The sequence below is a fragment of the Rhipicephalus microplus genome, chromosome 6 (assembly GCF_043290135.1).
Source record: "Rhipicephalus microplus isolate Deutch F79 chromosome 6, USDA_Rmic, whole genome shotgun sequence".
NCBI classification, from domain to species: Eukaryota; Metazoa; Arthropoda; class Arachnida; order Ixodida; family Ixodidae; genus Rhipicephalus; species Rhipicephalus microplus.
Genome location: NC_134705.1, coordinates 29,159,482 through 29,183,320, shown reverse-complemented (window position 1 = coordinate 29,183,320; position 23,839 = coordinate 29,159,482). Strand labels below are relative to the sequence as shown.

At 45.0% G+C, this 23,839-nt stretch overlaps 1 protein-coding gene across 2 annotated transcripts in view; it reads left to right on the top strand.

The window, feature by feature from the left end:
* Window positions 1-23,839, top strand: part of LOC119167696 (saccharopine dehydrogenase-like oxidoreductase) — a 266,706-nt gene that overhangs the window by 197,047 nt on the left and 45,820 nt on the right. Inside the window, exons 8-9 of one of the 2 annotated variants that reach the window (XM_037419220.2) lie at window positions 17,086-17,205; window positions 22,417-22,473. In XM_037419220.2, the coding sequence (XP_037275117.2) occupies window positions 17,086-17,205; window positions 22,417-22,473 (177 nt within the window). The remainder of the gene's footprint in view (window positions 1-17,085; window positions 17,206-22,416; window positions 22,474-23,839) is intronic. The other variant, XM_075865878.1, reaches the window with a different exon arrangement.

The following is a 23,839-nucleotide window of genomic DNA, read 5'->3' as shown; positions in this document are numbered from 1 at the left end:
TGACCGTACTTTACCTGCATCAGCTGCCCATCCTTCGGTTGTGCCTGCTGCTCCCATCTTGCCTGCTGCTGCTTTCGCCCCGGCTGTGCGTCGTTCGGCTTGTGGTGGCCTAGGGGCCCCTGTTCTTCATGCTGCGGAGGTGCTACCACCAGTCGCATCTGCGTCGGTTGTGCTCGTTCCTATTCTGTGCACGGCACCTGCATCGGTGCCGCCGAGCCATGCCCCATCGGAGCTTCATCGCAAGCTTGTTCCGGCCCCTACTGTGCTGGAAGTGCACTAGAAGGAAAGCTCATGGGCTGATTCTTTCACATCACTGGACTGCTGTGGATGGCGACAGTGCCTGTCAAGAAAATGGCATCACTACAGGCGTCAGTGCCTTAGAATTAAGCGGGACAGTGACTATGCAGGCATCCTCTTTCGGGGGAGGGGATGATAGGTTGGTGTGCGGCGTGTGCCTTGCCTTTGTGTTTGCTTGCAATTCGTAATGCTCGTATGCTGTGCAATTTATTTTTCTGTGTATACGGTACATTTTCATTCTTACTTTACCTCCGTTACGTGTTAGGACCCCGCATGTTTTTCATTTCGGGGGGGGATGATGTGGTGTCAGGGTTTCGGTTCCGGTTTTGGAACCAGCTGGCTAGCCCTTGGAGGCGTTGGGCATATGTGTATATAGTAATGCTTGTGTATATAAAAAGAGAGTTCCTGCCTGGCTATCGGCTGCTGCGTACTTCTTGTCGGCTGGCGCTGTGTTCTCCGTGCGGCGCGTCCGACGCAGGATACTACAATTGGCTCAGCCATAATTCATCATCAGCCCCAGCATTATCGAAACGCACAATGTCTTGGAGACGCATAGGGGGTACTTCACGTCTCTGCAGAGTGATGAATAATGGCATAGTGGGCACTTGCCTGCTATGCAAAATTAGTGATTTATGATCTACCGTATTCACTCGCGTAATCAACGCACTTTTTTTTCTAAAAAATCGGAGCAAAGTTGAAGGTGCATTTATTATGCAGAGAAAATATCGTGAAAACTTTTTCAGGATGAGCGAAAAATGTGTTAATGCAAAAAAAAAATTGTAAGGTCGCTTAGCCTTTCTGGATTGACATACGCGTACTGTTTGGAAACAGCTTCTTTGTTGCATTTCACTTAGCTTCGTTGGTTGATGGTGCTATCTTCTGCAAGGCTGTTCCTGCCCTGCCGCGGTAGTCTAGTGGCTAAGGTAGTCGGCTGCTGACCCGCAGATCGCGGGATTGAATCCCGGCTGCGGCGGCTGCATTTCCGATGAAAGCGGAAATGTTGTAGGCCCGTGTGCTCAGATTCGGGTGCACGTTAAAGAACCCCAGGTGGTCGAAATTTCCGGAGCCCTCCACTACGGTGTCTCTCATAATTATATGGTGGTTTTGTGACGTTAAACCCCACAAATCAATCAATCAATCAATGCAAGGCTGTTCCTACGCCGCCCGTGCAATCCATAAAAGCATTTTGTGGCTATCTTTTTTCGCAATCATTTAACCACAACAGTGGTATCTGCTGTAGCCTCGAGAGGCACCTAGAAGTGCACTCTACGACGCTACAATGCACTTTGCTGGCTTCGTGGCAACTTCGCACGACGACTGCGGCGATGCCATTGATATTGCACCAAGCCACCGCCGAAGCATCCAAAACAAACAGTCCATAACAAGATTAACAACAAAATACGGCTGCCGTCTTGCCGAAAGGTTCTTGACGTATGCGTGGATAACAAGCATGAAGAGCGAATTGCAACCAAAGGAAGAATCAGGGGTGCTACCATGTTGCAGAAACCGTCCCGATTTTTTCTGGGCGACAAGCAATTCTTTCTGGCTTTCCACAAACCTGCAATGTGATAGCGACGAATGGATCTTCGCGACAGCCATGGTGTCAGCAAAAGCTGTTGTCTTTGCCAAAAAATCATGGGCATGTGGGCGGGCCTTAATTAACATTTCGTATTTGCAGGAAGCAGCCATCGGTCGGCGTGGGCAGTTTCGTGGCCTTCGCTCGCTGTGTTCTTATCATCTGCGATGTCTCTACACTCACACCGTTCATGAACCCTGTAGTAGCGAACAGATAACAAAAAAAAGAGAGGATGTGCCATGCGCAAATAGAAGGAAGAACAACGCGGCGTGCGGCAGCGGGCGAAGGGGCCAGCCGAGATGACCAAAGGGGGTCGGCATAACAGTAAAAAAAAAAAAAAAAAAAAAAAAAAAAAAAAAAAAAAACATAGAGATTCAACGGGCAAGTAGGCGCCAGGTGTTAGTTAGCGGGACTGCAGTACACGAATGCAGGGGGTGTGCTTATTACGGAAGAGAAAAAAAAATCATTTTATAGACTGAAGTTGGGGGTGCATTCATTATCCTAGTTAATACGGTAAAAGGGTACCTTGCAACCGTACTTGCTTTAGGAACCCTAGTGTGGGGGACCGCGAAGTTCGCCGGCTAGCAGGCTTTCGATTAGAAATGAGAGACGGCACGTCCGAAAAGACTATTTTAATGGAACAATGAAAAGAAAAAAAAGAAACGGATGGCTTTGTGTCCTCGAGTGGGGAGCACTGACGGTGATGATGAATGTCGTCTTCTAGGCTGATGAAGACAAAGTTTCAACACCTAGAGAACATATAATTTGGTATAACAAAGCTACTTTGCCATCTTGCCAGATACTTTGCCAGATATCGATGCAAAGTCGCATGAAGTTCTGCTGATTGCAAGGCGTGGTGTAACAAAGATACCTTGCAGCAAGCATAGCAAAGCGACGCGAGGATTCCTCCCCCCACCTTTTTTTTAAAGTGGGGAGCACCCTCAACAAGTGAGTTCTTTCGGGACTACAGGAAGGAGAAGAATTTATGCACTGTTTTGACCATGTTCCCTGATGCGGGGATGCAGCAGGGGGCAATTTAGGATAGGTAAACGTATGTTGTAGTAGAGAAGAAATGAACACAAACATAAGCAATAATTTCATCTGGAAGTGCCAAGTCAAGGCAACCTCAATCATGGAGCCTGTTCATGTTTTTTATGCAGTTAACATCCATGGATCACTATGCCAGATAGGCAACATTTTGTTGTTTTTTTTTTTTCTGAGAACGTGGAACACCATGCAACAAGAGGCTTCCGTGGTTACCCTGCATCATCGTTTGTCATGGAGAGTAGCAGGCAGCAAATGTGAGCTGTTTGCACCAAAAAGTAGCGCGCTGCAGAGGACAAGTGAGCGAGGGTTTTAGAGATGGAGAGGGAGAAATGGGGAGGGGTTGCTGAAAAGGAGAAAAAGAAAGCTCCTGCTCAATGCCTCGTTTCTTCAAATCGCGAAAACTGATCTCGTGTCTGCTCCTCAACTAGTATGGTGCGTCTGCACGCATTGGGGTGGCACAAAGGGAGGAGGGCATTTCACCCCCCCCCCCCTCTTCTTGTGTCTTTCTTCTGCTCTGTCCCCCTTTCATTCCCTTTCTTCGTGTGTATACTGGTTTAGGTGTTTCTTTTGAGAGACAGTCACTGTACACACTTAACACCCTTTCATAGTTACCAACAGAATCGCTTACTATTTATATATTTCACCCTTGAAACATTGTCCTTCTAGCCCTGACTCAATGACGTGATATAGAGTGGTAGGAGTGAGTGGCTGTTAACTTGACAAATTACGCAGAAATGAATGTAAAGGAAAGGGTTATTTCAGTATAATGATCTCTGTCTGGCTCAAGAAAAACACAACTGAACAGTGCCCATTATTGAATACGGCAGGAGTAAACGACAATAACAAAGGCGAATTATTTACATACGTACACAGAAGGATGTCTTTCATAGTTCAATTGTGATGTAATTTCTCGCGAGAGTATTTGTCAGCCAGCCATGCATTCTGGCACTGAGTGTCACAGAGAGCAGCTGGCCAGTGAGGCAGCATTTGTTGACATCCCGCAAACCAAGAGCAAAACTTGAGCGGCTTGCAGCGCTGTTGTTCCTCGCGAGTAAAGCGCCGTGTTGCAGGGGACGTGGACAAGTGAGCATGCGTTTTAAAGGGAATGATAGAAGCATTGTTGGAAGAAAAAGTGCCCCTGCTGAATGTCTTATTTCCCCGAATCATGACAGCACGCTTCGCGGCACCACCTTATCTACTTGTGGCGCATTGGCGCAAGTTCAAAAGTTCGACCTTTGGAAACGTTGTCCTTCTATTCCTGACTAAGTGGCAACATCTGGAGTCTCTCGAGAAACTACTGGCATGATGGTGACAGTGGAACCACCATCACCTTAAGGCACAGGGTTGGGGGAAATGCGGAAAAATGTCACTTTTTTTAATTTGCGATTTAAGGGGGGATGTGGGTTTTAAAATTTTTTTTTTAATTTTTTGCTCAATCTTAACCAAACTTCGCTACCTAAGCTAGTTTTTCATGCTGATTTAAATCTCTAATTTGTTTCTTAATATTTCAAGCGGTTTAGAAAATATCAAGGTCTGAATATTAATTGCGTACTTTTTACAGGACTTCTCAACAATTTATTCTTGCTAAATCCAAAAAGTGAATGCATAATCCCAATGCTGGAGACTTGCTGTAGGGGGTGATGCTATTTTTATCCATTTGAAGGCATTTTATGAGCAAGAAAATGGACGAACACTTATGGTTGCTAAATTACAATAAATTTCTCTCACTAAAAGCTTCAATGGTAATTTTTGAAGTGATGCTAGAGAAATAGATATAGTATCACCCCCAAGATCATGTCAAGACGAATAAAATGATACCAACTTTGTCGCATTCACTCAAGTTTAATATAGCAAAAACCCCCGTAAGGCCGAGTACAATGTGCAAAAACATCGAACTGAGAAAAACGCGTTTGAAGTTTCTAGCAACTTTAACTTCTGCTAAAGTGAAGCTACAGTGATATTATAGACATAATTCTGTAGCTCTATATTATAGGATAAATGGCCATGCTAAATTTCACTGTACCCACCCAGAATACTGCTCACAGCTTGTTCTAGAACTATAATATAGTCATTGACTCAGCATGAGAATTATTATTTTTTTACTTTGTGGTCGTTCCAGTGCCTTGCAAGTGAAAGGAACACAAAAAAAATCATGTAATAATGTTGTCCTTGGATAGACAATAGATTTACACAATGTTTAGGTCTTAAACCAAGAATATTTATTTTTGTAAAAATTCTCACTATTTGCCATCATGACTGTTTACAGCAGACCTGGGCTGTAAGCACAGTCCCCTGCTGGCTTGTGACGCTTTGAAAGTCTTTCCTTTATTGAACTGCTGTTGAGATGCTCTCTTCGCGATTTTTGCAGCCTGCCCTTGTCCTTCTCAAGGCTGCGATGCACCAAGTTATTGCCAGCGCTGTAGCCCAGTTTCTCGGCAATTTCCACGTTGCTCTTGGTTGTGCCTTGGTTGAAGCAGCTGATGGCTTCGGCAACTGCCCTTTCAATGCTCCGCAAGATGCATGCTGAGTTTTGGGGGCCTGCTGCCAAATCATAGCGTGCAGGCTCTCACTTGGGTTCTGGGTGATCCCATCGCTGCACCTTTCCAAGAGGGCATTGTCGCTCAGCCGCCTAAACACAGGCTCCAATGCTTCAGTTATGTAATCAGGCAGGCTGTCCTTGTGTGGTGACGGCTTCTCTTTTTTCGCAAGAGCTCTCTGAAATTTGCTCCAGGATTCAGGGCCTTCAGAGCAAAGGTCATGCTTTGATGCCTCGTCAGTTGAAGACATGTGGTTCAAAGTTGCTAGAACAGCCTTCTGCATACCTGGAACATCGTTTCTGTGGCTTCTCAATGTGTAGCCATAATATGAGGTGATCTTCTTTATCTTTTGTTGCATAAGTCTGCCCTTTCCGCCAAGTGAGCCACCTTGAGCTTTTTTTTTTCTCTACAAGGGTACGTAAGGCAGCTCCCATACGCTTGTGTACATGATTTATGCAGTCCTTTTTGGCCACCTTTATGAAGCCGTACACCTCTTTTTCTGTGAGTGCATGGAATGTCCTGCTGTCGCCGTCCGACAGCAATGTCGTATAACAAAGCTTGTGCTTTTCAAGTGACCGCTCAAACAAGCATAGTGCTGCCTCTACACCATCAGGCCAGCATTACAATCAACATTCTTCTGGCACAGAGGGGCATGCTGAATAAGCCAGGCAAAAGTTCGATAGCACGATATGGTCTATCACGAGGCCACTATACATCTCAACAATGCAGCCAACACATATATGCGAGCATTGTCCACGCGTAAGCCAGGTGCCGTCATAAATAACGTCGACGTTTCCGGGCGCATTGCCGAACTCTGCATAGAGCTCCTTGACGCGAGCAACGCTCGCCGCTTTGCATTCAGCAGCAGTCGCACAGCAGGCTTCTTTCATTATATTCATGTGGCTTAGGTAACTCTTGTGGTGAAGCTCTCGATGCGAAATATTCATCCCGGCGAAGAAGTCCGACAGAGCCGTTGCCCCATTGCCGATACTGTTCATGGCCTTCATGGCACGCATATTAACTTCAAACGGCCTTATTTTGGTGTCGGTCTCGTCGGTTATACGTGGGGACGAAAAACGCTCTTCGCGAAAGTCACAACTGCCGCACGTGACTATGAGCTTTGAACACAGCCCGTACTCTTTCTTGGCCTTTGAAACAATGACGCTTCTTTCACCGCATTCTGGGCACGCGACAAGTCCAAATAACGAGCGTATCTCCGCCAGATCAACAATAACAAATTCTGTCCCGTTTTCTTTGCCACCATCCTCCAGATCAATATCTAGTAACTCAAACTTACGTTCCGTTGCGCACTGCGATGCGAGTGATGCCTTCAAGCCCGCTGCATTTCTCGCGCACTCAGCAAACTCGTCCGCCGTATAAAATGCCTTGTCGATGCAGTCTAAAATGCTGCTGGAAGTGCAAGATGACGATCCAACGACGACACAATCCGATGAGCTGCTGCTGCAAGGCACAGGAGAGTGCACCGCTTCGGACACAAGCGGCCGCGGTTGCGTGCCGTCGTCGAAATGCGCCGCTTCGGCGGCATCAGGCGAAATCGGCTGCACGTTGTCGGCTGCTTTCTTCTGGTGGGCATTCCACGGGCGCCTCCGTTTCTTGCCATGCGCTTGGCGCGTCTTCTTCTTTAGACGAGCTCTCCAATCATGCTGGCAAAAGACGGAAAGTCGGTGCGTCGGTCGCGTAGCACAAGCAGGCACGTGCGGGAAGCAGACGAACAATGTGCGCGAACGGGAACCGGCGGCCGACGAACAATATAAAAAAAGAACACGGGCAACTTTGGCTGCATCAGCCAATGGGAAGCGAGGAACAGGGGGCTCGCCTGGTGCGTGCGCGCTCCGGCCAATCAGGGGCCCAGAAGGGGGCTCTAGAAAAGAGGCGAGGGCAGCCATTCTGTTCAAGCGACGCCATTTTGAAGGGTGGCAAAATGCGCACAAAGGAATCGGCTTCAAAGCAAGCCCAAGATGGCGGCGATCGGCCGACTGCCTTGCCGGCGGCGCGCGGGGGAAGTTTGAACGAATTCGACCTGCCGTGGGTTGTTTTGCGGCTCCCGTGGCGACATCATAATCAATTTTAATGCATTCACTGATCGAATTCAGCGTTCACAATTTGAAGACACGTGCTTATAGGTCTAAAAATTTCAAATATCGTATTTTCTCAAAATCGACTTTTTGGCCATTTTTCATCATTCTAAGACCCGCGTCCCCCCTTAAGAAAGATGTTCTTTTGTACATTTTTATCCGCAGCATTTTTTGTGGCTTAAATCTAGTTTTTCTGAAAGCAAGTTTTTGTATGTGAAAACACGCCCTAGTGCAAGCCTCTCGTATGAGCTCGGGGCTTATGTTTTTTTTTTTTTTTTTCAAGTTCATGTTCGAAAGCCAAAATGCTTGTCAAAAACCAGCTGTGTTTAGGAAGTGTTCAGGTAACTTTTAAGGCAGGCCAAAAATACTTTTATGTTTGCACTTCATCTCGAAGCAGATCACTTGAAACACTTTCGGCTCGTAGCTTCATTTCATCTTGTGTTTGGGGTGCATGTCGATAAGTTTAGATGCTGGGGGTAAAGAAAGTCTTCAGCAAGTAGCATTTTGCAGCAATTATACAGTTCTGTTGTAAATGTGAATAAATCTCAGTGACATATTGAGGCACTGAATGCTCAAGCAACAAATTCTTCATCGGTAAAAATCCCTTTCCAGCATCCTCCAAGGTGAACCACTTACAGGCCGATAGCGGGTATGCTCTAATAGACATGACTATTATTTGTGATGCAATTAGACTGACTAGCGCGTGCAAACTGCCCAGTGCAGCTGTTGAGTTAATGGGAATTGTATCTTCAGAGTCTTTGTTGTATTTCTTTAGGTTCGGAGTCTTAAGGATGGGATATTTTTCATGCATTTAATGATTATAGAACTTACGTGGCCGCTAGCAATAATGCTGGAATATTCGATGTCGCATGTATAAATGCCGACGTGCTTCACCACTTGTCAGTTTTTTCGACGGCTGATTCTCTGTTAACTGCTATCAGTGCCAGTGTGTGTTGCTATAATCTGACTTTCCGTTTAACGGCCACTAGTTTGGCGAAAATGAACAGTTTCACTTTGAAAATGATGACGGCTCTTTTTACCTTTGTCATGGCCGTGTGACAATATCGTAAATAAAGCACTTATGAACTATCGAAGAACAATAACTAGCTTTAGTTTTGGACTACTTGCAACATTACTCACGATTTTGCTACAGGTAATACTTACAGACAGCAGATGTAATATTTATTGATTACTCTCAGGCATTTGACAACGTCCAGCACTCTACTCATACAAAAACTTGAATCATTTGGCATTGACTCGAAAATAGTCTCTTGGATGGCTGCTTATCTTTCCAATGGCACCCAGTATGTTCATGTTAATAATGCTGAGTCTAACTGATCTGGCGGGTTCTCTGACGTTTCTCAAGGATTCATACTTAGGCCAACACTCGATCGTACGGGGCTGAGTACCGGCTTGAGATGGTGCAAAGACGCGCTATACGCTTCATTTTCAACAAATATAGGACCACTGACTCGCCAACTTCTCTAATGCTGGCGAATAGCATTTCAAACCTGGAAGATAGACGAAAAAGCGATAGGCTGAAACTGCTGTTTGCTCTTTATACTGGTTCCACAAAGGTAAATGCATCGGTATACATTCAGTCATTTCAATCGCGCCCCATGAGACATCGGCACACGCACAATTTCCTTCAGTATCGAGCCCACACAAACATGTTCAAGAATTCGCTTTTTTCATGTACAGTATCGGAATGGAATTCACTGCCTGAAGTGGTCTTCTCATCTCAGTCTATTTGCCATTTTGAGCATGCCATATTGTCTGTACTGTAGTCTGTACTCGACTTGCTTTACTGTTTATCGCAATTGTGAATGTATAATAGGAAGATAGACCCATCTCCGTTGTTCTGAAGGTGGTAATAACCTGCGTTTAAGCTCATCTATATATCTCTGTATAATGTACTTATCTTCTTGTATTTTGTGCACATCATTCATCTATCATGCTTACGTGTATTTTCCGCCTAATTTTTGTGCCTCTCCTGCTTAGTCTTTTCAAGATCGCAGTATGTGTTAAATAAATAACAGCATCGTGGAGCGTTATGTCATCACACCTGATTGTGGTAATTATTTTTTGCATCACTTGCCTCAAGGCCAAAGTGCAATTGCCGTCAACTGTCAAGTTTCCTGTCTATTTTATTTGGCATCTAAGGCACCCAAACGAAGCTTGCCAGGGCAAGGGACAGTGAAGCAAACGAAGTGCCCACTGAACATGCCATAAAATAAACTTTCCAACGGGGTTGTCTGTCAGCTGATATTTTTGAAAAAAGGGTGCAGAGGGCCATAGTTTTGCTCCACAACCAAAGCATCGGTATTCATTTGATTTTGTGGATTACACAGTGATGGAATTATCACCAAAATCGACACTGTTTGTCATTGTGATCCAAAGTTTTACTTGTCTGAATTTGTTCTAATGAATGAGCTTCTCACCATTTAACAATGACATCTTAGACAAAACTTCACAGTGTGTCCAAGTAAACCACAATTGATATTAATGGCAGTTATATGAAAAATGTTTCAGTCTATTTGAATATCAAATATAAATACCCAATGTCATTTGACAGCTTTTGTTTGTCGTTATTCAATTTACCGACAAAATTGAACTGATAGCCAGTAGCTGTTCACCGTAACACTACCCTTTTAATCCTTTTTTATATGTCTCAAAATGTGGCATATACGTATACCTAATATTGCAGGCATTACCTGCAATGTTAGTATTTGTTGAACTTACATTACGTTGAAAAAGCTTATGCACAAATATTGGTACTTCTAGCTTGTACACGACAATGCAACACAACCTACACCTGAAATGCGATGAGCGATTCTTTTTTGCAGCGAAAGCTGTTATGAGATCAGAAAAAAGGTCACGCGCGGCATCGTAGTTTTCCGCCACCGTTGCCGTTGCCACCAGTGTTCATAACCAATATCGCAAGAAATAAAGAAAAAAATTCTTAGTAAATAAAATTAACACGAAGGACACAATGGGATTTGAACTGGAGTCTACTGCATGCCAGCCCAGTATTCTACCTCTGAGCCACGCCGGCCTTTGAATATCATTTCAAAACTGGCCTTAGGCAGGCTTAATGTCGGGAAATGAATCATGCTAATATGTGTAATAGAGCGTTTTAGGACATCAAAGGAACAGCCAGATGTCGCACAATGCCAATTGCGTAAAAAGTGGGTCGTTCAATGCTCCAATACAATACAAAAGCTTGTTCTTGATGACCTATGAACTGTGGCACATACCCACTTCAAGCAGAATTCTTCATTATCGTGATCCACTGCATAAAAATATTGCACAATGGCCCTATCACGTGTGTAGTGAATACCACACTTCTTCGAAAAAGGATGAAGGACGTCATAATAAATGCCAGCTTACAACACAAAAGTTATGTTTATTTATGGCATAGTGGGTACCCAGTGAATGTGCTTGTAACAGTTATGTCAATACTGTTGAGAAAAAGCTCTAGCTTTCGCTATAACAGTCTTGGCATTTTTTTTTATCATGTTTGTCTTGCAGAAGGGTGGTTTATGTATTACCTTTGGAAATGGCCACAGTTGGCTCCAAACATTTCAACGCTGGGCATAGTCAACACTGCCTATCTGTGAAACAGCCTATACATGTCTGTATTTGTGAAAGCACAGAAGTGTGACGTGTACATACACTTTCTTGGAATGCATAAAAAAAACAAAAAAAATTTGATTCACGTTGGAATTCAGTGTTGTCACCGCTTTATTTTTATGAATTAAAGTACTTAATATCCCGATTGTATCTACAAAAGCAGCCTTGGTCTGTCTTTATGGAAGGCATTTTAATTCTGTAGTTGTTATATGTGTAGATTAACGGATGGCTGGGCAGTAGGGACTACCGTGAACAGTAGGCCATCAGGCCCGCGAAGAACATGAGAACATGTTGAGCCCTTTGCCCAGAATGAACTCTGTTTATTTTTTCCAAAACGGCCTACCGCCGCTGTGCCAGGCTTGCACAGCTCAACGCAACTATCAGCGCCGCGTGGGGGCGCTACATTTGAGCCAACATTGTTACACTTTTCCCCTCTTAGCAGGAAGACTACGGGGAGTACCTATTCACCGGTTTCCTAGTTCTTCTGCCACGTCGCAATTTCAGCATGCTAGGCGTAGGCATGACATAGTCACTGTTCACATGCACAACACTGTTGAGCGTCCCCGCTGCGGTGGTCTAGTGGCTAAAGTACTCGGCTACTGACCCGCAGGTCTCGGGATCAAATCCCAGCTGCGGCGGCTGCATTTCCGATGAAGGCGGAAATGTTGTAGGCCCGTGTGCTCAGATTCGGGTGCATGTTAAAGAATCCCAGGTGGTCGAAATTTCCGGAGCCCTCCACTACGGTGTCTCTCATAATTATAGGGTGGTTTTGGTACGTTAAACCCCACAAATCATCATCATCACCACTGTTGAGCGCAGTCCCGTCACTCTCTGTGGCACAGCTGCTCCCAGAGAAGCTAGTTTTTGGTAGCTGTTTTTGATGAGGCACTTCCGGAACAGCTGGTGCATGGAGAAGTGGCAGCTCCTTCCAACAGTGACTGTGAAAGGCGGAGGCGGCGTGGCATAGTCGACCGGCCACATGTCAAAAACTATTTAAGATGAAGTGGTAGCGGCGTCCTGCTTGTGTACAGTATTAACACAATGACGGTTACTCGACGACGGTGAACAGCATGCCCAGAACGAACGTGCCTGGGTAGGACTGTTGCTTTGGGCTTGGCTGTCCCTTCGTCTCGGATTGCACACCTTCGCCAAATGACCTCGTTTGTGGCAGTAGTTGCACATTGTCTTCACATACTTGCATTTTGATGCAAGATGTCCGTCCCCGCAGCGGTAGCAGGTGACGCCCCCAGAACCGGACGAGACACTGTGAGTCGAGAAAGCGCTGCTTGTGTTTGCTTGCGCTATCTCACCTGCGTCATTTTTTGCTGCTTTCATTGCCAGGGCGGTCTGCACGGCGTCGTTGAAGGTGAGGTCCGGTTTTTCCAGAAGTCTTGTCTGGACATCCACGTTGTTTATGCCACACACGACGCGGTTGCGGAGCATGTTTTCGAGTTCAGCCACGAAGTTGCAGTGCTCGGACAGGCTTTTTACTGCTGCGATGAAATTGCTGACGGATTCCCCTTCCAAGAGAACGCGCGTGTTGAAACGAAAACACTGCATGATGACAGAGGGCTTCGGACAGTAATGGCTTCCAAGAACTTGAAGAATCTCGTCCAGCATCTTGTCACTGGGCTTGACGGTCTTGACCAAATTGTGAAACAAAGCATATGTTTTCTGCCCGCAGCAGCTGATGAACACGGCAGTACGCTTGTCTTGGGCGACATTATTCGCCTGGAAAAATGCTTGGAGCCGGTCCACGTAACAGGGCCAGTTGTCTCCTCCCCCCTCGAACGGCTCGAGGTTGCCAAAACTTGGTATGGTGAACAGATGGCAGAGCGGTGCGGGAACGAAGACTTACATGAAACTTCCTTTCATCCTCGTCGCCAGTTGTTACATGTGTAGATTAACGAATGGCCGGGCGGTAGTGACTACCGGGAACAGTAGGCCGTCAGGCCCGCGAAGAACATGAGAACATGTTGATCCCTTTGCCCAGAACGAACTGTGTTTATTTTTTCCAAAACAGCCACCCACCGCTGTTCCAGGCTTGCACAACTCAACACAACTATCAGCGTGGCGTGGGGGCACTGCATTTGAGCTAACATTGTTCGAATTAATGAAAGGTAAATAAACGGAGGGCTGTCCATGCAGTGGTGCATGTGCATTGAGCTAACACACTAGGGGAAGTTTAAGAAGACTTGCATTTATTCACAAATCACAGAACATCCGTTATTAATTGAAGTAATCCGTGATGCGCGTCTGCACACGTTTCCCTTGCAGCGAGTCAATCAATTTGGCACGCAGCTTGCAAAGCATTTCCACTTCGACTTCAGCATTTTTCTGGCAAGAGAAGTTGCGCACGAAAATGTCCAGAGCCGACACTTTCTAAAAACGACGATAACAATGACTGCTGCGTAGCAGAGCCTCCCGCTCTCTGCTACGCAGCCGTAGCATGGTCAGCACATGGTGAGAAAGGAGGAGTGTCTCCACGTGGAGACAAGCAAATCGGTAGTTCGGAGAGAACTAACCCTCCACGGCAGCTTTTTTTTTTTTTTTTTTTTTTTTTGCTCTATTCGCACGTGTTGTTGAAAGAAGGGTTTTGGGGCAAGGAAGGGAAAGGGGGAAGCGCAGCACCGGCGCAGGAGAGACCCCCCCCCCCCCTTCAAGGCGCAGAGCCGTGCTCTCACAAGGGGCAAGGGCTGCAGAACATAGTGCCTTTTTTCTTTCCTTCCGTCACCCATTCATTCAACCCAGCGACGGCTTTCTTTTCTTTTTTTCCTCTTTCTCTCTTTCCTCTTTTCTTTTTTACTCTTTTTTTTCCTCTCTCTCTCTCTCTTTGCACACTGCATTGGAAGTAGGAGGGTCTTTACATAACAAGGACGGAAAAAGGAAATCGGCATTTGAGATCGCAGATCGGCATTTGAGAGAAAGCAAAAATTCCACCGCAGCCTTTTCTTTCTTTTTCATTTCCTTCGCGGGCAGCGTTGAGGAGTCACAGGTGCTGCGGCAGGATTGGGTGAGGTGCTGAGAGCATTTCGGAACGCGGTATGTTCGAATAAATCGTCGGAAATGCTTGGGCGTTCGAATTACCGGGCGTTTTCACCCATTGGAATACACATAGCTTTGAGACCCCTTCATGAGTTCGAATTAATCGTAAGTTCGAATAAAGCGTGTTCGAAATAATGAGATTCGACTGTATATGCTTACATGTGTTAGCAACAGACATCAGTGTTATTCCCACTGAAAATAAAATGAAATTTCTTTGTTACTTGAATATTTTTTCAAAAGTTTTTAGGGAAACACGAATGTGACATTGGGTCTGAATAAACTGCCAGCGTAAATTTGTAGAAATTATGCACAGGTTGTTTCTCATTTATGGTAAATGGGGAAAAGTTCGGAGCACATGGTGTCACGATGCGTCAAGCACTGCATTCACATGCTGGCAGCAGCTCCTGCAGGAGCATATGCTCGAAGGAAATAGTGGTGAACTTTGTCATCTGCTATGGCAACGTGCACTGGCTGCATTTTCGGGAAATGTGGGTCTTTCAAGGATTGAGCACGTTGTGCACATAATCTGGTGCCTCTTGTTGCTGCGTATGATAGCGCACACAAAGTGAAGGAATATAGTGCACACTGCAAAACTCTGGCTTTCCGGGTGAACAAATGAAGCATGCTGTCACAAAGGTTTCTAGAAGCATACTTTTGCAAAAGAAGACTTGGAAATTGGCATAACAAAGGGTTTAGATATACTGATTGGCTTAATTTCTCTGTGCACTGCTCCTGAGCTTTCAGGAAATGCAGCCAGCACACGCCGTAATAGCAGACGGCACGGTTCAAAATTATGTTCTCAAGTCTCTGTGCATGTGCGAGCTGCTACGGCCGTGAAACCGCCATGTGATCCTAGTTTTCCCCTATCTGTGAAACAGCCTGTACAGTCGAGCCCACATATAACGGCCCCACCTAAAATGAACTTTTGCTTAACACGAACAATATCTGCGTGATCATGAAAATATATATTGGTTCAATGGCACAAAATCTCACAACAAACGTCTCCGAGCGCCGCTAATCGGTTATAGTGAACGGAGTTGGGGCTCTGCCGACTTCCCGGGAAACCACTTTCTACCACGGATCGGGCATCAGCGAGGTGCCCATACATTCTTATTGCTAAACGCCGACCCTGTCTCCGCGCCCCTCTAGTTGCAGCTCTCCCCGACCGCTTTTTGTTACGCACCCCTTTGTCCTTTTTCACCTTGCTACTCAACACCCCGCATTGCCTGGCGAGACCAGTGTTTCACACTGCCACCGTTCTTTCGAAGACCGATCGACCATCTACCCTGTTTTTGATTGCTGGTACTGTCGTTGGCGTCGCCGGCTTGGAGTGACCAAACCATTACCAACATCGTCGGCCACCGACTGTATCCAATCGACTGCGTCTAGTGCACACGCGTACGCTACCTCACCGACTATGATAATTTGCGATTCGTTTCGTGTTGGGACTTGTTCTCGCTCACTTCGCACTCGGCTCGGCATGCTCTCCGCACGCGTGCGGAAGCTCGAAAATGGCTCTTAATTTGCGCGAATCGAATCGTAAAATATCGAAGTTGGTGAAGCCTCGCGAATCTGCCGGCACGGGTTTCAAGTTAAAAACTCTTTCAAGTTTTTCTATGTGCGAGTTGCACATTTCGCGGGCGTTTCAAGCAAGCTACCAAACCTGCCTTCTTCCCGTGTGTTTTGGTTTTCAAGGTCTCCCTCCCGCGGCATCCTCCCCTCTCTATCGCAACTCCTTGCCCTTCTCTCGCAAATCTGCTCTCCTCTCTTGATCACAACCTCTTTGCTCGTCTCCACCGCCCTGCGACGCCAGCCACGCTTGCTCGAATTAGTTTCGTTTTCTGACTGCTTGGCTTGAGTGTAATCGGCGCGTTAGGTGCCGCGTTGCGGAGTGTTTGCTCATAGCTGTTGACCACCTGGCAGCCTGGCAGCCAACTTGCTGCTTCAGGGGTCCCGGTATTAAGCTGTGGAGATGGTGAATATTTTGTGGGTGGCAGTGACGGCTGAATATGCGCGAAACTGTTTTCGCGAGGCCAACTTCATCGACATTACGCCCGATGCCGAGCCTGAAGCTTCTGAACAAGATCACTCTGGCAGCGATTTGTGACAGCGCGTCGCCGACTCCGACTTGGGAGAGTGGGTGGGACATCTGTTGCGTTGGTTTAGTTACGGCAGATGATGATGCCAACACTGTGGAACCGTGCACAGATTAGGGCATTGTGAATAAAGTGGGTAACGAGAGCGATTTGGAGGAATCGGATAACGAGAACGACGATACTTTGGAGCCAGTGCTTCATGCAGCTTTGCCACGGGCCTCGGCGAACGAGCACCCTGCTGTTTTAAATGAACTCGAGACCGCCCTTATCGCTTCTGCTTTTTGAAACACATGCAGCACGGATTTTTTGGGCAAAAAAAGTTTGTGTTTTCGCTCGCAACTTTTTTAAAAGCTGTGTTTCATTTACTATGAACTTCAGGATAGAGAGAATGGATCCCGCGTCAGGCTCCGGTTCGTTATAAGCGAGCTTGACTGTATATCTATCTTTGAAAACATAGAAGTGTGAGGTACACATACATTTACTTGATTCAATAAGGTTGTGTGCTGGGGTAGTTTGTGACTGGCTAGTTGGTGATTGACAGTTGGTGACCATATTGTGTTTGAATCAAATGTTTCACACCCAGTGAATAAGCAGCCTTGTTTACCCTGACTACTAGTTTTAGGGAAGTGTTGTTATACTGGATGATCTGAGTTTTGCATCATTTACCTCAAGTTCTGCCTCATTTACCTAACTAAAATCAGCTTGAAAGGTTTTCTTTCTATGCTTTGTGCCATTGCAGAAATGTCTTATCTGTGCAGGTGCAAGTCCAAACGTATCTGCGGGTGCCAGGCTTCTTCAGTGGTGTGGGGCTTGTCTTTGTTGCTGCTATGTTTGGCCTGATGAGCATGTTCAGCTGTGGTCGCTGGCTTCTTGAGAAGGTGAGCCCACTGTATATGCACTATGAAGCAACCTGTGTGTCCCTGCTTATTCCTTTATAGCATAAGCTTTTATGAGCAGCAGCCGATTTGATGGCTGGGCGATGTCGTTTTCTGACAATGTCTTTTGCAGCTATTATGCACAGTGTAAAAAAAATAACAGATAAATAAATCATGGCTCGAAGCGCATCCAGGTATTCTGGGTAGAGGTCAAACACTCCACCACTTCACCATGCCAATGCTTCAAACTTCCTCAGAAAAAGACACCTTGGAGATGTCATGTAGGGTGTAAAGTCACTTTCATCTAATATTACATGGCAGACGTGGAGAATAGTGCCGGGCGTCACACCATGTGAATTGATAAAATAGTAGGTAGTTTAAAGCTATCCTTCTATCACAGCCATAAGCAACCATCATTGTTGTTGACTAAAGTAGCAGCGTCAACCAAGTGTGCTCTACATAGGTTGTTGCACACAGTGCCTGCCGTAAGGATGCATAGTGATACGTCCCTTGTTTGCGGAATGGTCCATGCTTTGATGCAATGGAACCATACTTTTCCACTTGTCTCCCTTCAGACTTGGGCTTTAGGGAGGCAAAAGCGGTAAAACTCTAAAAAAAAATTACTGCTTGCTTCGCCACCTGAGCGCACTCAAAACTGGTCATCGATCCCGATAGGTTTTGGCAATGTTACGACAGCACAGCACTTTTGTACAATGGCAAAATACGTACCTTGAGTGGAAGGCGCACCAGTCATGTGCAGCAGTACCCATGCACCGTAGCCTGGTGTAGGCAGATATACGTCACATGGGATTACAGTCTCTATCAATCTAGTTGAGTTTGGCAATATAAGTGCAACAGCTTGAAGAAGCCTGTGTATCAGGAAATGGGATGCCTGCCTCAGCAATGGCAAAATGTCCTGATTGAAATAGAAGCACAGCATTCTGCAAGCTGTGCCAGTGCTTCAGAAAAAGGCTGTAACAAGCATCATGTCAGGTCAATGCCAATTGTGGTTGCATTGTTGGCTATGCATTTTATATCAATGCGATAAACATTAGACATGTTCACCTATACAGTAGAATATCGATGATACGATTACGAGTGACGCAAATTTGGCGATGATACGAATTTTAATGTTGATTCGGATGGACTACATTATATAAAATATGCCGTGATTCGGTGTTATCGAAACGGGTTCCCCAGGCATCGCGGATGATATGAACGCCCGATTGACAGCTGCATGCGAGCGGCACAACGCGGCTTGCCTGTAGGAGGAAGGCCCATTCACACTTGTTCTTTAAGAGAGCAAATGGGGCAAAATTTACCGTAGTTTTTCTTACTTTGCCGCCAGAAAAGTCGCCGGAAAACGATGCCGCGAGGCCGACGAGAAAAATTGGTCAGGAACAAACTTAGCTGTCACATGATAGTGGATCGCCTTTCTGCTGTAGCTTTGGCTACAGCAGCTGCACTAGCTCTCAAACTACATGATGTAAACAACCAGCTGCATATTCAACATGGTGGCAAAGGCGTCGGCGGTGGCTCGCATCGGCGCAATCATGAACTACCCGCGCAGCACAACAAAGCTCACAGCCTTGAAAAGAACTCGTTCAACGGGAGTCTGGTTTGAATTATGCTGCGAACACTGGAAGTAGAAAAAGGTGCAGCAGCAGCGAGTTAGCATGCTCTAATATGTCTCGTTTTCGCACTGCCGGCTGAATCTGTGGCCGCAGCTGCATCCACTCATGTCGTTTCTTCTAGCGTCTTCCCCGAAACAACATTTGTAAAAGTGTAAACTGTTTCTTTTCAGTACTTTGCATGCATGACTAGAACTCGGTACGAATTCTAATTCTCGGGAATGAACTCTCAAGCGGCGGTGGTGGCTTGTATACGAGGGGCAGAACGAATGTGAACATCTTTGATGGGCGCGGACGTGTTCTTGAGCTGCTCTGGCGTTTTCGCTTGGATTCTCCAGTGTCGATTCCCCAGGACTGTTTTTTTTCGTGTGGAGTTAGCAGGGCATTTTTCTGGCTGTTCAAGCAGTAAAGTGAGTGAATTTCCAATAAGTTTTACCGCTTTTGCTCCCTTTGATGCCAGGTGTGAATGCGCCTTATAGCGCCAGCAGCATGTGTGAGGAAACTGCGGCATTTTAATGAGAGGCATATAAAGAAGGAAAGCTCATAAGAACATCATGGGCCTTTTTTCAGCAAAGTAATTTACTCCGATAAAGTTCTTGTTCATCGTCATGATCAGCTTTAACTTGTTTTTGTTTATATGAATTCGGCATAATACGAATATTTTGCATGCTTCCTTCGAATTTGTACCATCAAGATTTTACCTAATTCGACAAACTGTAGTCAAGCATTGTGCCAATACCTTTTACAACAACTGCTTGTCATATGTGCAGTCTCAACGAAAAAAAGATGAGCACAAGTGAATGGTGGCCGAAGCCGCAAAATTGCGACACACGGCGCTGCATTTTTCCCAAGTACACCTATAATGAAATCGCCAAGCGCATTTCATTTTCCAAAGCAGGGGTGGTGGGGTGACTGGCAGAAAGAAGCCCATCTTGCTGTTGGCTCATCCGAAAGCCCACATTTTAAAGAAACACTTGTTCGTTGCTTATCAGAGGATGTGACAATCCACAGGATATCCTTTTTTTACTTAAGTTCCGAGCAACCGTATCTTTATCACAGTTGCCTCCCCCCCCCCCCCCCCCTTAAATAAGCTGCATGTTGGAGTGCTTTCTACTGGCCACCCCTCTTTCAAAATTGGCCCGAAGTGTTGAAATGCTGAAATGGAATGAAATATGTTTGCCGCTCCTGATATTGAAGAGCTCTGGAAAAATCCAGCTCCACATATCCCAATATTGCCGCTCCGGCAAACGATCACTTGTTCCATTCTTATTCTGTTGATACTAGTTTTTCAAAGTAAGTTTGGTGGACCCTCAGTGTTCCACAGACCCCTCCTCGTGATTGAGCCACTGATAAATTTTCCTTAGTTGCACGCTCGCCAAGTCACTTAGATGCAATATCTACGTGCAATCTACCTAAAGAACCTCTATTGCTCAGGCCTGAGCATCAATAAGCACATCTCACTGCATAACCGAAACGCGTTAGCTACGAAATAAATGCTGCCTGCAGCTTGTAGCCAGCCAGACTCTAAAGAAGGGTCGCGTGGTTCCAATATCCTCTTATCTGTTTGATAAGCGGGTAGTGTTTGAAGAAATTAGCTCATCGCAGAAATGTATCTCGTATTAAATTTTTATTATCAGCTGTACCATGGTCACGAAAAAAATATGGCATGAAAGCTCCTTAGCTGAGCCCCCCATGCGGTCTGGTCGTACAAACCACAACAAAACAGTTAAACAGCTTTTTAGTAATCTTAAAATACATCAACATTCTCTTTTTTTCACATGCATTATCACTTTAACTGAGTTGCGTGAAAAAATTTGAAGTACGAAAGGAGGACACCTTGACACAGTGCACCCTAACAACTGAAACTTTATTCAAGAAAACAGGCATATATATGCAGTTAAGAGAACTGATGCGGTGAAAAAAAATGATTAGATGAGCGGACGAATTGCATTAATGATGCACTTCTAGAAAAGATACCTCAGCGACAAGCAACATAACCGAAGATTGCACGACACACGAATCACCAGCTTTGTTGATGAGATAGGCCTCTTCAATTTCCCGCACTATCTTGTCACTGAATTTAGCTTTAACTACCGTATCACCAAACAAGGGTGCACAGGCACATTCTCTACAATGCGATGATAGGTTAGAGCATAGTTGTCCCTTCAGAGAGGCTTTATGATCCATAATTCTATTATTGATACAATGCCCCGTCTGTACAAAATAGAACTTCCCACACGACAGCAGAGGGCTGTACACCAATATTACTGTGGTATAAATTAACCAAAACTCGTTGGCACTAATACAGCAGAATCATTTGTTCAGTTTTTACATAAACTTTTGTTTGACGTGCAAAGCTATAATTATGCTTAACAGCTATTTTGGCAGTCGATTCCCGCATTCACTTTCTGCTTTTTTTATGGATAGTGTGCAATTTACCTCATGTGTTGAATTACTCTATGCACATGTTTTATCACTGTTATAATGTGTGATTAGCATTGCTAAGAATATTTACTGATTTTCCTTTGTTGATTGTAGTTTACGTTTACTCCATCAGTAAAGTAGAGATTGTTGTATTTACTATTGTTGGTATTGTTTATGTTTAATGTTGTTCGCACTCCTGCATGGCCCCGAGTATGGCCTGAAGTATTTGTAAATAAATAAAAAAAAGGTAGTGGACATGATGTGGTCATTTGCAATAACATGTGCTTGTGAGCAGGCATTTCTCGACTCTATAAGCCTGTCTCAAAATAAGCACAGGTATTAGCGAAATTCCACTGCCAATATCTGACTGGCCTTTGGGTGCACGTTAAAGAACCCCAGGTGGTCAAAATTTCCGGAGCCCTCCACTACGGCGTCTCTCATAATCAAATGGTGGTTTTGGGACGTTAAACCCTACAAATAAATCAATCAATATCTGACTGGCCCTTGGCATAACATTGATTTTTTTTATGCAAAGAAAGTGAGTTCATTTTCATATCGGTGAACAATTTTTTGCATACCCTTGTTTTGAATTTTATTGTGCATGAATAGAAACAAAAAAAATGGTTGCAAAAAGTGGGGGAAGGGGGCTTTCTTGGCACTTCGTGGAGCTTGAAGCTTGAAGCTTGACAGGGTTTCCTAGGTAGCTTGACAGGGTTTCCTGAGAACGCCTGCTTCACATCAATGCGCCATTCTATGCACTTCGTGGGAATAAAACTGACATCTCTGCTGTGGCGCGATTGCTTGACGGTATGTCAACCACTAAAATTTATACTGTGAGCTACTGTTTACCCTCCAGTGTACCTAATAAGCTGTGCCTTTCGACATGACTAATAAGCTGACTATATATGCTCCACTAGTCATTTTACTCTGACACATCCATCCACTACATAACATTTGGCTCAGTGCAAAAAATTTGGCATGAGCTGCTACTTTTTTACTGACTCGTATGAAATAGATTCCCAGAATGAGTCTGATCTGCTTGATTTTTTAAAAATCTGAGATGCCGCAATCAACCATTCGATTGATCAATCATTCATTGGTTATAATATAAACGGGTACATAAGGAAATGGGGCAGTAAATAAACCACTATATTTGCAGTTTCCGGGCTTTTTCTCCGCTGGCATGGTGCGGCATGGTGGACCTACAAGGGAGCAGGTTGGTACCATTATGGCAGTTTTTGTGACGGCTTGTCACGAGTATCAGCTAGGGGTGGAGAACTATCGATAGCACTATCAATTCTATCGACAGTTCATTGACTATTGAACTATCGAAAGGCGACATAATCTGCGTTTTTCACCAAAATATTCTTTATAAATAAACTGAGTATTGTTGGTGGTAGGCTATCGTTAAAATTTGTTTGGCAATGTCACCGGCCAACAACGGTGTGATCATTCACAGCACTGTCAACAGTATCACCTGCAATAATGGTATCATATGGTATAATCGATATAGCCCTGCCACTATCAATAGTTAGAAAGAAACTATCAATGCTATCGTAGTACATTTTTTATAGTTCTGCATCACTTGTGCGAGCACCTCTGAGTGCATGCATCATATACCACGAGGCTGAGACGCATGGCTGAGGTGTGACCCAGACACAAGTGACAACAGTCTGGCCAGACCTTGGAAAGTCTCAAGTTCCAGTCATCGCCAGAGAGGGCAAAAAAAAAAAGACTCGTCATTGCTGAAGAAAAAACATAGTGCCTCTCTTCGAATCTCGCCTTGGTGAACGCAAAGACTTCCACTGCAGGCACCGTCGAAAGTGCTGTACTTGAAGAAAAAAGGACCAATCTTTTCTCAAAAAAACTTGCTTTCCTACACAAGTGAAAGGTCCTACACAAGTGAAACTTATGAGCACTAAATTTTTTGTTTAGCGACCATGGTACTGCTCGGTCAAGCAGCTTTTACTCTAGATTCTCTTATTAATGATGAAGCGGAAATTCTGTACCGCTTCTGTTCGGCGGGAGCAGCTGACACACAGATGCGCCGTTCATATTTATCTGATTGTTGGGGTGGTCTGCGGCGTTCTTTTCGTGGTCTCCTTCTCCTCTCATGGCTCATACCCAATGCAGGGGATTGGCCAAGTATTAGGTGATTTTTTTTTAGTATTTTTTAGCAATACTTCTCGATAAGTGAGGAACAGCTAATATAACAAGCTTAAGTACTGAGTATTAGTATTGAAATATTTAAAAGATCAAGCATTTAGCTCGATATTTTTTAGGCATTCAGTTTTCTTCCTTGCATTTTTTTTAATTTGCTCATGTAAATCATTGTTTTTTGTAGGAAGTCGCTGTACTGCTCTATGGGTGCCACAGAAACTGTCACACCTGCGAAAGCATCAATTTCTGTAGGTTCGATGTGATGACAGGTAGACTCGCTTTACAACTGCACACATATTTATTTTTTGTTGGTGATTTCACCCTGAGGCCTTGTTGCCACTGCCAGTGTTGTGTATTCAAGTACTACAGACATTTGCCCTGATCCTACACCTGTTCGAATGCTTGCACTTCTCACAATTCAC